At 39.1% G+C, this 14,221-nt stretch overlaps 1 protein-coding gene across 4 annotated transcripts in view; it reads right to left on the bottom strand.

Annotated features, from left to right (window-relative positions):
- Positions 1–12,345, bottom strand: part of NLRC4 (NLR family CARD domain containing 4) — a 52,917-nt gene extending 40,572 nt beyond the window's left edge. For 3 of the 4 annotated variants that reach the window (XR_014254107.1, XM_082426973.1, XM_082426975.1), the window contains exon 1: positions 399–789. Coding sequence is in view for 3 of the 4 variants with exons in the window: in XM_082426973.1 (XP_082283099.1) it covers position 399 (1 nt within the window). In the remaining variant the exon portion in view is untranslated. Of the gene's footprint in view, positions 1–398; positions 790–9,869 lie in introns of those variants that run through there. The other variant, XM_082426974.1, reaches the window with a different exon arrangement.
- Positions 12,346–14,221: the final 1,876 nt, after the last annotated feature.

Raw genomic sequence — 14,221 nt, 5'->3', positions numbered from 1 at the left:
AGGACAATGTATGTGTTTTATCTCACATAAGTCCCAAATTATTTAGAACTGAGTACTAATAACAAAACCTTTCAAAGTGTGTGGCAATGTACCAGGAAACAGGAAATTCCCAGAAGCCATCTTTCAAACCCAGGATCTAGCCTCCCATGATGTCAGGGGACCAATATTTTAAAACGATCACTCTCTGTGAAAGTCCTAGCTTATCTGTGGTTCTGCCATTTAACACGGGCCACCACGTTTATAACTGAATTCTCAGAACCACAGAAAAATATTTGATGGGCATTCCATATATCAATATAACTGATCAGAGGAAGGCATGAATTGATTTTCTGCTCAATATCACCCGTATTTGGAAACACACTCTACAATCACGCAGATTTGATTTCTAGTATACTTACTTGTTCTGAATAAAAGCTTTCCAGCTTTCTATATCTCAGTAGACAATATTACTTCCAAATGGAGAAGTCAAAGATGACTCCAATACTGTCCTCTTCTTTCTGTAAAACGGCTCCTCATTCTGTAAAACTAACAAAACAGAAACAGAAACTATCAGACAGCAACCATTGTCACTTTCGTATTTATTCTTTTTTTTTCCCACACCAAAAAGGACGCACTATACATAATGTTTGACATTTTTTTTTTCATTTACTCTATTTTTGAGACCTTTCTATATCAGTTAAGTAGTAAACTGCCTCATTTTAAAAATCAATTTCATTGACATAAAATTTACATGCAATAAAATACAAGGAGCTTTGACAAATGTACACACCCAAGTCAGTAATACCCCAGTCAAGACACCCAAGTCAGTAATACCCCAGTCAAGATTTAGAATATTCTCATCCCATGCAGAAAGTTCCCTTGTGCCCCTTTATAATTCATTCCTCCTAGTCCCCACCAAAGTAACCACTGATCGGATTTCTTTAACTATAAATTACTTTTGCCTGTTCTAGAAATTCATGTAAATGGACAAATGTAGGGGGTACTCTTGTGTCTGGCTCCTTTCACTTAGTATCATGCTGTTGAGATTCTCCTTGCTGTTTGCAGGAATTGGTAGTTCAGTCGTTTTTAATGGCTGAGCAGTATTCCATTGTAGGAACAGATCAATTTACCTATTAATTCTCCTGTTGATGAGCATTTGGTTTGGGTCCAGTTTTTGGCTATCATGAATGAAGCTTCTATCAACATTCCTTTGTGGACATACGTTTTCATTTCTATTGGGTGAAAATCTAGAAGTGGAATTTCTAGGTCATATGGTGAGTGTATGTTAATTTTATAGACGGTGCCAAACTGTTTCTCAAAGTGGTCATACCATTTTACATGCTTACCAGCAGATAAAATCAACAGTTCCAGTGGTTCCAAATCCTCAGCAGCACTTGGCATTATCCATCTTTTTAATTTTAGCCATTCTAATGAATGGGTAGTGTTATCTCATTTTGTAATATTAATTTTCATTTCTTGATGACTAATGATGTTGAGCATCTTTTCATGTACTTTATTGTTCATTCATAAACCTTTTGTAAAGTATCTGTACAAATCTTTTGCCCATTTTACAAATTGGGTTGTCTTTTTATTATTGACTTTCAAGAGTTCTTCATAGATTCTGAATACAAGTTTTTTGCAAATACATGTATTATAAATATTTTTTACTCATCTGTGGTTGTTTTGATTGTGCCTAGGATTTAATTTATAGAGATAACTGAGTGACAAAATGAAGAGGTCAATGCCAATGAAAAATGTTTTATTACTTATGATTCGCAAGAGAAGGAGGGCTTGCCGTGCCACACAGGACCACACGAGGCCTCATGGGGAAGTACCAGAGTTGATCAGGAGGCAGAAGGAGCAAAGGAGAAAGCTTAGCCCAGAGCCTCTATAACAGTTTTCACAGGAAGAAACAGGTGAGGCAGGGTAGGCAAGTTGAGCAAGTTTAGGATTGGATAGTTTGAATAATTTCAGTAGACTCTGGGCTATAAGGGTGGCCTGGGAGTGATTTAGGGCAGGGGAAATATTGGCTTGATGTGTGAGAGTTTGATAAAGTTGGTGGTTGAAGATACGGTCTTTGGATTCATTTGTTTGCATATGAAAGGCACACTCACAGGCAAGTTTTTTGCTATCCCTAGGAATTAGCTAGCCCTGGTATGGTCTGTCTCTTTTGGCCAGCAAAGCTCCCAAGATATCAAAGCATCATAAAATATAGAAAATAAAAAACATGATTAATACAATGGTTTGCCTTTTGTTCTTTGCGTCTTTTGAAAAGCAAAACATTTTTATTTTTATGAAGCTCAACTTATTAATTTTTTCTTCGATTCATGCTATTTGTGTCCTACTGACAAAATCATTGTTACCCTGAGCCACAAGGATTTTCACCTAAGTTTTCTTTTAGAGGTTTTATAATTTTAGCTTTTACATTTAGGTCATTGATCCATTTTGAGATAATTTTTTGTTTATGATGTGAGATAAGGAGTTGAGGTTCACTTTTTTCCCATAGGGATGTAAAGTTTTTCCATCATGATTGGTTGAAAAGAATATCTTTTACCCACTGAACTTGTGAGTATATTTCTGGACTCTATTCTGTTCCACTGATTTATGCCTATCCTTATGCCAATATCACACTGTCTTGATTACTGTATCCTTATAATAAGCCTTGAAATCGGGTAGTGTAAATCCTTCAGTTTTGTTCCTTTTGAGAATTGTTTGCATTCCCATATAAATTTTATTTTTATTTAACTTAATTTAATTTTATTTATTTTTGGCCACACCACATGGCTTGTGGGATTTTAGTTCCCTGACCAGGGATTGAACCCAGGCCCTCAGCAGTGAAAGCACAGAGTTCTAACCACTGGACCGCCAGGAAATTCCCTTTATTTAATTTAATTAATTAACTAATTTATTTTTTAGCATGACGTATTAGGGCAGTTTATTACACAGCAAAAGCAACCGGGACAATGAGCAACAGGAAATGGTGGCAAACATTAACATTGTTGCAGCTTCTAAATCACATAAGCCCTAGAATCGAACCTCCTGCTTTCCAAGGTATGAATGCCACGGAGTGTCACAGTTCAACCCTTCTGCCTACATTTAGAGTTCTCTCTCCTCAGAGCCTGGTGTATTTCAATTCTCTGCTAGGTTTCCTGTCTAACTTCTAGATCAAGAAAGTTTGAATAAACTTTAGATAAACACTTAAAATTATTTCCTGGAAGTTCACCAAACCAAACACGTGAATCCTCCCCAGTCTGCACAACTGAAAACAAGTTATATAATTTCTGTTTCTCAGGGCAGTAGGGCTATGCAAGACACAGAACACTGGGACTGCTGCCTGTCCTCTGGAATCACATTTTATTTATTTTTAAAATATTTTAATTTTATTGGAGTATAGTTGATTTACAATGTTGTGTTAGTTTCAGGTGTACAGCTAAGTGATTTAGTTATACATGTACATATATTCATTCTTTTTTAGATTCTTTTCTCTTATAGCTTATCACAGAATACTGAGTAGAGTTCCCTGTGCTATACAGTGGGTCCTTGTTGGTTATCTGTCTTATATATAGTAGTGTGTGTGTGTACATCCCATGCTCCTGGTTTATCCTTCCCCTACAATGTTTCCCCTTTGGTAACCATAAGTTTGTTTCTGATATCTGTAAGTCAGTTTCTGTTTTGTAAATAAGTTCATCTGTATCTTTTTTTAAAAATTAGAGAACGGACATGTGGACACGGTGGGGAAAGGGGAGGGTGGGACGAATTGGGAGATTAGGATTGACATATATACACTACCATGTGTAAAATAGATAGCTAGCGGGAACATTCTGTAAAGCACAGGAAGCTCAACTCGGTGCTCTGTGACTTCCTAGATGGGTGGGATGGGGGTGGGGAGGGAGGTCCACGAGGGAGGGGATATAGGTATACATACAGCGGATTCACTTCATTGTACAGCAGAAACTAACACAACATTGTAAAGCAATTATACTCCAATAAAAAAAATTAGATTCCATATATGAGTAATATCATACAATGTTTGTCTTTCTCTGTCTGACTTCATTTAGTATGGTAATCTCTAGATCCATCCATGTTGCTGTAAATGGCATTATTTCATTCTTTTTTACGGTGGGGTAATATTCCATTGTATATATGTACCACATCTTCTTTATCCATTCCTCTGTCGATGGACATTTACATATAAATTTTAAAATTAGTTTATTAATTTCTGTTTTTAAAAGAAGACTTTTAGACTTCTGGTTTCTGGCTGGGCACGTAACGAAGTCATTACTCCATCCTAATGTCAAGTTAAAAGCTGAATAAACTGAACATGAACAACTCTTCTTAGATCTATCAGAGAATTGAGGTCACAGGGCAAACTGCTACCGCAAAATTGAAGACGCAGTCAGGCAGACACAGAATTGCAAACTTACTGGAGCAGAAACCCATGAGGAGCAGACACTCATGAGCAGAAACCTCAGAGGATCTCGTAACCAGGTAGGAAACCCTAAACTGTAATTGATGAATTTCTAGAGGATCAGTGTGGACAAGTCTGTGAGTTAAAAACTCCAAGAGGATCCAGTCTTAGCAAAGTCCCCATGCTTTTGTGAGTTTTACCTCCAGGAGCCCTACCAGGTTCTCATAGTGTAGAGCAGAGAAAAATCTCTTGCTTCCAGCAAAGGGAGGGGAAAAGTAGCCATTTTGAATTATGCCCAGAGCATTCTGTTCTTCCTAAAAAGTCCTGCCCTCAACATCAATTATTTTACCAGAGCCTCACCTACTAAGATATTAACAGAGCTTAGCTGACCTGGGGGAAGGGAAATACCCAGCTCCAGCCTCCTCTAGGAGGAGGAATATTTTATTTATTTATTTTACTACAGAGACATTTAAGAGCCATTACAATCAATACCAAAGAAACAAAAGCATGGACACTATTTCAAGTTCTGGAACATAATGGGAAATCGAATATTTATGAATTTCTGCTAAACCTACCATCATGTTTAAGACTTCCAATAAGTTTTTTTTCCTGTTGCTTCATGTGAAAAAAACTTTTTGAAATTAAAATTTTTAAAAAGTGTTCTTGGGGCTTCCCTGGTGGTGCAGTGGTTGAGACTCTGCCTGCCAATGCAGGGGACACGGGTTCGAGCCCTGGTCTGGGAAGATCCCACATGCCGCGGAGCAACTGGGCCCGTGAGCCACAACTACCGAGCCTGCGCGTCTGGAGCCTGTGCCCCGCAACAAGAGAGGCCGCGACAGTGAGAGGCCCGTGCACCGCGATGAAGAGTGACACCTGATTGCCGCAACTAGAGAAAGCCCTCGCACAGAAACGAAGACCCAACACAGACAAAAATAAATTAATTAATTAATAAAAAAAAAAAAAAAAAAGTGTTCTTCATTCAACTATGATCAAAGATATATTAACAATTCTGGCAAGACTCCATTGAACACAAATACACAAAATGATCAATTTGCTAAAGTCATTGACAAAGGTACAGAAGGTAAGGCTTGAGAAGGGATTTTATTATTCATTACTATCCTGGACTGATATGTCGATATAGGTTTTTCCTTTTTTTGTACCTCAGTATTTACTCTAGTTTGTTTGTTTGTATGTTTTTACTGCCATGATTACGTACACAAAATTCAATAAAAGAAAACTGTCACTACTAAAACAACAACAGGATTAAAAAATGGGCAAAGAACTTGAATAGACATTTCTCCAAAGAAGATATACAAGTGGCCAAAAAGCACATGAAAAGATGCTCAGCATCACTAATCACTAGGGAAATGCAAATCAAAACCACAATGAGATACCACTTGAACCTATTAGAACGGCTACCATTAAAAACGAAAACAAAAACAGAAAATAACAAATGTTGGTAAGGATATGGAGAAATTGGAACCCTTGTGCACTTTGGTAGGAACGTAAAATGGTGCAGCCATATGGAAAACAGTATGGTGGTTCTTCAGAAAATTAAAAATAGAATCACTATATGATCTAGCAATTCCACTGGGTATATATCCAAAAAAAATGAAAGCAAGGTCTCATTGTAAGTTGTACACCCACATTCATAGCAATATTATGATAGCCAAGAGATAGAAGCAACCCATGTGTTAATTGATGGATGAATAGATAAACAAAATGTGGTATAAACACAAAATGGAATATTATTGAGCCTTAAAAAGGAAGGAAATCCTCCAGCAATCCCACTCCTGGGCATATATCCAGAGAAAATGCTAATTTGAAAAGATACATGCACCCCAGTGTTCATAGCAGCACTATTTACAATAGCCAAGACATGGAAGTGAACTAAACGTCCATTGACAGATGAATGGATAAAGAAGATGTGGTACATATATAAAATGGAATATTACTCAGACATAAAAAAAGAATGAAATAATGCCATTTGCAGCAACATGGATGGACCTAAAGATTATCCTGTTGCGAGGAAAGGAAGGCAATCCTGTCGCAAGCGGCAGTATGGATGAAACTTGAGGACATGATGCTAAGTGAAATAAACTAGTCATAAAAAGATGAAAACTGTATGCTTTAACTTATATGAAATATCTAGAGTAGCCAAATTCATAGAAACAGAAAGTAGAATGGTAGTTGCCAGGGGCTGTGGGGAGGGAAAGATGGGGAATTGTTGCTTAACAGATACAGTTTCAATTTTGCAATACACAACAGTTCTGGAGATTGTACAACAGTGTGAATATACATAACCGCTACTGAACTGTACACTTAAAAATGATTAAGATGGGGGAGTTTCCTGGCCGTCCAGTGGTTAAGACTCCACGCTTCCACAGCAGAGGGCACGGGTTTAGGGAACTAAGATCCTGCAAGCCGTGTGGCAGAGCCAAAAAAATAAACAAATAAGTAAAATAAAATCCAATGTCTAATTTTTTAAAAATGGTTAAGATGGTAAATTTCATGTTACATGTGCTTTACCACATTAAATTAATTGTCACTCTCTGAGTTTCCTTTTTTGCCATTACTATCATTAATCTTGTTATGTGACTATTATTGAAAATTAAATTATATGAAGGAGGGAGGTGTACAAAATGATTTGTTTAAATGTCAAATATGCTAGGTACACCCAGCTAAGATACAAATAGTCATGCTCTTAGGGCCAAACTTTTCATCACTGGACAAATAAATGAGATTAAAATGGAACTTAGATGGCTAATGGATGGGGCACCAAAGAACTGGGCCCCAGTGTCTCTGTGTGAGGAGCCAGAGGATCTGAGGCTTTCAGAGATGAGAGAAGCAAGAAAAGCTGTCAAAGGAAGAAAGAGTTTCTTTGAGGGCAGTTTTTCAAACTAGTGAACTCATTAGCAGGTCATGATATCAACTGAAGTGTGTTACAATTAGACTAATTTAAAAAATGAAATAGAATTAAAACTATCAGAATGTACTGTATTTTTTCAGGAAAGTTTCATTTCAGTTATTTATATATCCTGGCACTGGGTAGTGATGTCTTACTTCTTATTGTGAGTTGAAGTCAGTAAAAGTTTGAAGGTCAGTGTTGTAGGGGGGATCCCATGGAGGGATTTAATTCTGCCTGCAGGAGGTGACTTTTGAATTGTTCTTAAAGGAAACCAAAGTTCACCAGGCAGTAAAGGGGAAAGGCTATTTCTGGGCAGAGGAGGCAGCATAGGGAAGGAGCCATGGGGGAAAGAGCGTGAAAACAAGGATTGAGACAACTCATGAGTGTGAGCAAGGGCCAATTTTCACGCCAGGACTGAGTTCAAATTCCAGCTCTAGCCCTGACAGGCTAGGAACCCTCAATCAAGGGAGACTGACACCTCCCAGAAAAAAGGGTGGGTTTGGGAGAAATCAGTCCTCCACTGACTAGGTTAGAGTTTAAGTGAGAACAGAAAAAAGAGGAAGAAGATAGAGGAAGGGGCCAAGAAGTTCATTTTATATTCACATGTAAAGAGAATAAACTAGTCCCAGAGTTAGCCATCCAGTCACTTCGTCCACTAAAATGATTAATTAAAACTTTACGTGGATCATCAGGCAGGAATCTCAGCTGATTCTGAAGATGCTAAAAATTCATATTCAGTTTGGTTACTGAATAGTCTTCCTACCCACAGAGAAGTCTGTGACTAGATCAGGAAACCTACTCAGAGATAGTCAATTAGTTATTTGTTACTCTCAAGAAGAAAATCTGCCTGTAGTCCAAAGCTTGGGTCGTCTATTCTGTTACCCACTGGCATAAAGAATAAGGCTCTGACCAGTTTGCTCCCCTGGACCCTGGCTATTGCTCTGAACACTCCCAGGTCCCACCCTTAAGCAAGATGTCCAGAGAATAACTGAATTACATGGAAGAAGTCCTTTTCCTATATTTGTGCTTTGGGAAATAATATTTAGAACTAATTCTAAAAATGGATATTTTCTTCAAAATGGTTACATGAGCTCCTTAGAGAACTGAATTTCCTCAGGACCCATAAACCCATGTCTATGGAGCCATTCCTACAACTTATGGATGAAATGAGAGGAAAGTTATATATAATGGGAGCAGAGAGGCAGCACACAGAAGTGGAAAATGTGTGTGAGCTTTGGCACAGAAGTCCTGAATTCAAATCCTCACTGTGCAGCTTATGAGACGGGTACCTTTACCTTTCTGAGTCTTGATTTCTTTATCTGCAACACTGACGTGGATAATATCCACCTCCTAGGACTGTTATGAAGATTAAACAGGAGAGCAGTTGGGACAGCGATGGTCAGTGGGCGTTATCTGTCTCCCTTTCTAGTGAAAAGGCTCTAGTCTAGAATGCTCTTAGATCTCCAATAGACTCCAGCAATCTCACATATTATTGTTACTGTTAATGTTATGGGCTGAATTGTGTTCCCCCCGAAATCCATATATTGAAGCCCTAACCCCCAATAGCTCAGAATGTGACTGTACCTAAAGATGGGGGCCTTTAAAGATGTAATTAAGTTAAATGAGGCCTTTAGGATGGGCCCTAATCCAATCTGCTTGGTGTCCTTATAAGAAGAGTAGATTTGGACACACGGAGAGAGACCCCAGAGATGCACGCCCTGAGGAGAGATCATAGGAGGACACAGGGAGCAGGCGGCCATCTTCAAGCTAAGGAGAGCGGCCTCAGGAGAAGCCAAACCTGCCAACACTCTGACCTTGGGCTTCTGGCCTCCAGAACTGTGAGAAAATAACTTTCTGTTGTTTAAGCCACCCAGTCTGTGGTATTTTGTTATGGCAGCCCGAGCAGACTCACACAGTTAGTATTATAGAAGGGCGCTGAACTGTTAAGAGAACAGTGACAGGAGACGAGGTTCTATCCTAATTCTGTAGACAATTAGCTGCGTGACCTACAGCAAGTCACTTGACGTCTCTCTACATTTTCCACCTCTCTCCTCCAGGGTTGTAAGGATTAACTGAGATAAAGTCTGTAAAGACCCTATCAATAATAGGGGTCCTGTAAGCAGCGGTTCCCTTCACTGCTCTGTCCAGATATCAGGTTTCTTCTCATTCAGGGCAGTGCATGGACTGAGCAGTGCCCCTAGGGCTTTTCAGCTCTGACCTCCTGCAACTCTAACAGCAGTCTCACGAACAACAGTAGGTTTCACTTCTGTAAAGCCAAAAAGTATTTTCAAAGTCCTTTCCCTCACTTTGTCTCACAGTAAACACAAATGCATCCCTCTGACTTAACATGCATTTAAACATCAATTCTGAAGAACCCGATGAAACTCCAGCAGTCCAGACTCACCACCCCTAAAAGTCTCCCTGCAGGCAAGTCCAGCCAGCCATGCAAAACTGAATTCTTCAGTGTTAAGGCTTTCATACCCACCAGACACAAACTTTAAATGAATGTAAATCCAAATTTTAACATTAGGTTCCAAAACCCACTTAAAACCCCATTCTCTCTCCCCACGGTACCTGACTGAACAATCCAGTTGCCCTCTTCTTGGTAGATCAAAAGACACTTTTAAAGTAAAGTTTCTTTTCATTTGCTTTCTGTTTCACAGCAAAGCCTGGTGTTCCTGTAGATCTGAAGTCTCATTCTGTGGCAGGGGATTGTAAGAAAACGGCAAAAACTGACAAGTTCTTCTTTTTTTTTTTTTTTTTCTTCAAAGCATAGTAAGAATGGTTTGGACACAGTTTGAACTGTGTCCAAAAGGGATCAAAAAGGGAAGATGAGTGTAAGTACAAGTAACCGGGGAAAGAAGTGAAACGAGCTTAAAGATGCAAAAGCTGGAAATTCACAACAAAAAAGGAATTACTCATTTGTTCCCTGTTTATCCACAACATATGAATCCTACTGCTGTTAGTTTATTATTCTATAGCTTAAAATGGAAACAAAGTGTTTTGAACGCTTAGTGTGCGTTAATTTTTGTCATTAACTGAGAGAGAAAGAGAAAGAAATGAAATGAGCTGGTTTGGTTAGTTAAAGTTTATTGCAAAGCAGCCAAAGTCATGCTTATCATCTGTACCTCGGGTCCCAGGAGACTTCTAGTAAATGCATACTCTTAGTCACCAGGGTCCTCGGCAAGGTTAGCACAGAGCAAATGGACCACCATTATCAGTCCACCCGACTGATGGTGCTCAGGGCATCCTCCTGGCTAGGAAGAGCCACAGGCTCCCACATGTACACACACATTCAGAGCTTGTGGTCACAAACTCCAGGAAGCCAGTTCACACTCGGCTCCCGGAATGGAGAAATCTCCCAGGACTTCTCTTGAGAATGACATTCTTGCATATATTTTCCCCGTCTTTGCACAATCTATCATGAACTTTTTATGTTACAAAACTTCTTATTTCAAAAAGAGCATTCCGACATTAACTTATCTGACATAGAGGGATACCTAAGTTTTACCCTAAATAAATTTCTACATTCTGGGTTTTCTATGGGAGTAACAACAGTGTTTCCCAACTTGTGAGGTGGGCGTCTCTGAAGTGAGATCAAGGGCTGTGCCATCAGCTGGATTTCTGAAATTTTAGTGAAACCTATATGTAAATGTGTGTTCACAGAGAAAAAACTGTAAAGATAGGCACCAACAATATAAATACTACTTATCTTTGGGGAGTAATTTCAAATTTTCTTCTTTTGTTTATCCATACATTCTGATTTTCTATAACGAACACCTATTACTTTTGTAATAACAAATGATGTAAAATAGGATAGAAAGGGGAAGTGTAGAAATGTGGTTGTAGTCTCCACCCAAATATATCAAGTCTTAATCCCTAGAATCTGTAAATGTTGTATCTTTATAGATGTGATTAAACTAAGGGTCTTGAGATGGGGAGATAATCCTGGATTATCTGGGTAAGCACTAAATGCAGTCAAAAGTGTCCACATAAAAGAGAGGCAGAAGGAGATTTGAAAGAGATAGAAAAGGAGAAGACAATGTGACCATGGAGGCAGAGATTGGAGTGGCTGTGAGTCAAGGAGTGGGGGCAGCCACCTGAAGCTAGAAGAGGCAAAGGATGGATTCTCCTCTTGAGCCTCCAGAGGGAGCATGGTCCTGCTTACAACTTGATTTCAGCCCAGTGATGCTGATTTTGGACATCTGGCCTCCAGAGTGTAAGAGAATAAATTTCTGTTGTGTTAAGCCATCCAGTGTATGGTATTTTGTTACAGCAGCCGCAGGAGACTAATGCTGTAGAATATCATGGTAAAAGGAGCAAAATTATATCCACATTCATTCATGCACATCCTCCATGTGGCCCCATCACTTTCCTTTGCAAATGGATTTGCAGTCAGGTGTTTTCAATGCAGTTAGAATGGATAACGTACTAGAAATCTTGGCATCTTGAAGAAGTTCCAAGAGCTATGTCCCTTGCCTTTTGCTTTTCCTCTTAGTCTCTTCCCACCCTTTACTCTCCTGGGAGTGTGGCAAAGTGGAAATGCCTAGGGCTCTGGAGCCAAAAGACCTGAGTTCAAGTGTGGGTTTCAAGTGTGGATTTCATCTTGTTTCTAAAACAAGTCACTTAAGTTTCTTAGCAGTAAAATAGTGGCTTAAGCTTCTTAGCAGTAAAACAATCCCCAGCTTGCTCCAGGATTGTTTGCACATCATCTGAGCTACTGTATCTGAAAGTACCACCTGAGTGCTATTCAGTGACTTTAAACATTTATAGATACTCATGCTTTTCACTCTCAATTTAATGGGGAGGGAGGGGAAAAGTCACAATACTTTTCTCCCTGGGGGCCTGTAACTCCTAACTCTAATAATTGTTCTAGAATTTTGCTAGTCTTCTGCCCAAAGAGTCAGTGGCAGGGGAAGCTATTGGGCCAATTCATTTTTGGCAACTTCCTAGTACGCCTTAATAAAGGAGGGTCAAACCTTCTTGAGTAACTAACTCCTTTAGGAAGTAGGGGTATATCATGTCTATTATTCTCAGCTTTATATATATATATATATATATATATATATATATATATATATATATATAATATAATATATATTTTTAAAAAATCTATAATTCCCCATCCTCACTCCTTACAATTGGCCTGTCTAATAATTCAGATACACTAATATAAGAGAGGCTTTAGTAAGAGAAACTAAATGTGGGAGGACAGATTGTTGATTTTCAAGGTGACTGAAATCCTGTCCTAAAATTAACATTTGAAATAGCTAGAGATATTTGTCAAGAAGAAAAAAAACTTTAAGGAGTTTCAATAGCTGTGTTCAGATGTCTGCAGGGGCGTGGCATAGGGAAGAAGGAACAGGTTTCAGATGCTTATGACAAATAAATGTTATTTACGAGGAATCAGTATTTCATTCAAAATGCCAAAGACTCCCAAAGACAAAATGCACTGCTTTAGGGTAACTGGTCATGCTTTTTTGCTCTCCTTGAATTTTAAAACACCCTTCCAATAATTGGGGAGTCTCCCAAATTATGAAACCCACATTCCCAAAGCAGAAGCCAAAAACCCTTTTTCATAGCGTCCCTTGAAGTTAGTGCGTACTTACCCCCAGGGTTCTGCCAACTGGAAGCCAATATGAGACTGCACTTGGAGCCAACGTGGTGCCAATGTGAAAGCCATCCTGGTGAAATAGCGAAGAGATATCCAGCTTGTGAAAGCAGTGGCACAGTTGCTCCAGCTCTGGTATCCTGCAGAGCCTGTGTCCAATGGCAGAGACAGTAGGGTTGCCAAGTGAGCCATCCAGCCCTGAAATCACCTGCTCTTGCTTGCAGAACCTCCCAATCCTGGTTCTCTGGACCCTCCTGAAGATTCTGTGAGTTACCTTACATCCTCGATAAAGTTCTTTTCTGCTTAAACCCACTGAAATGGGTTCTGTTGTACCTTTTCACATTGAGTATTGTCTTAGCAGCTAATTGGCATGAATTCTTTAGGAGGTTAGTATTTGCTTTACGTGGGAAGTTGAATTAGTTCTGATCTCTATCAAATTTAAGATTCTCTGAATAAGAGTGGTAAGGGGATGGCAAGTAGGAATCTGGGTAAGTAAATTTGATTAGTGTCCTATAAAAAAGTTGTGATTACTTCTCCACCACAGGTGATTTAAAAATTTAAGCAAGAGTATACAGAAGACAGTTAGGCCAAGGTTTAACTAATATTCCACCATTAGTCATATAATAATTCCTTTAGGTAAAGCACAAACCAATCAGTCCATTTTTACAATGGAAATATTTTGGAATGAGTCTATGATGATTCTACTGCCTTTGTTTGATTTAGTGTATGAATTTCACAGTTATAAACCCAGGTGTGAAAAGATGCAAACTTTATTTCTCTATAAATCAAGCTGCTGTCTGATACAACCTCCATTTAAGTTGATGGGAGAATTCTAATCTACTCATTTTGAGGTCAGTTTCTCCAGTTCAGTGAGCCCTCAGTCTATCCAGATCTATAGTTTAGTCATATTCCAACTTAAAACTCCTGTTGACTTTTTTTTTTCCCCTCTCTCCTTCCTGGGATGTAGTCTAAGTTCTGTCTCTAACAGAAATAAGGGGGATCAGAATCCTCTCCTCAGCTCAGTTCCTATGATGGAACTTGTCGCTGGTATACTCATCCTGAGTGTTACACTTCGCTCGGGTGGTGTGTAATTTCCATTTCCCAATGTGGATCCCATCTGGTTGCCTGCTGCCAGGAGACTGCTAAGATATGGCTCCTTCCTCCTCTTGCTCCAAGTCAGCAGTTTACATCTCAGCCTTTGAATGCATGTTTTCCACCCCTGCCTTACACACTGGCTCTCTCTCTGCTTCTCCCATCTCCTCACAGAAGACTGGGAATTTCAGGCTTCCTGAATGCTACAGAAAAGCCTCCGGAA

Source organism: Balaenoptera physalus, assembly GCF_965194825.1.
Source record: "Balaenoptera physalus genome assembly, chromosome: 15".
Taxonomy (NCBI): domain Eukaryota; kingdom Metazoa; phylum Chordata; class Mammalia; order Artiodactyla; family Balaenopteridae; genus Balaenoptera; species Balaenoptera physalus.
This window is presented reverse-complemented; position numbering and strand designations above follow the sequence as displayed.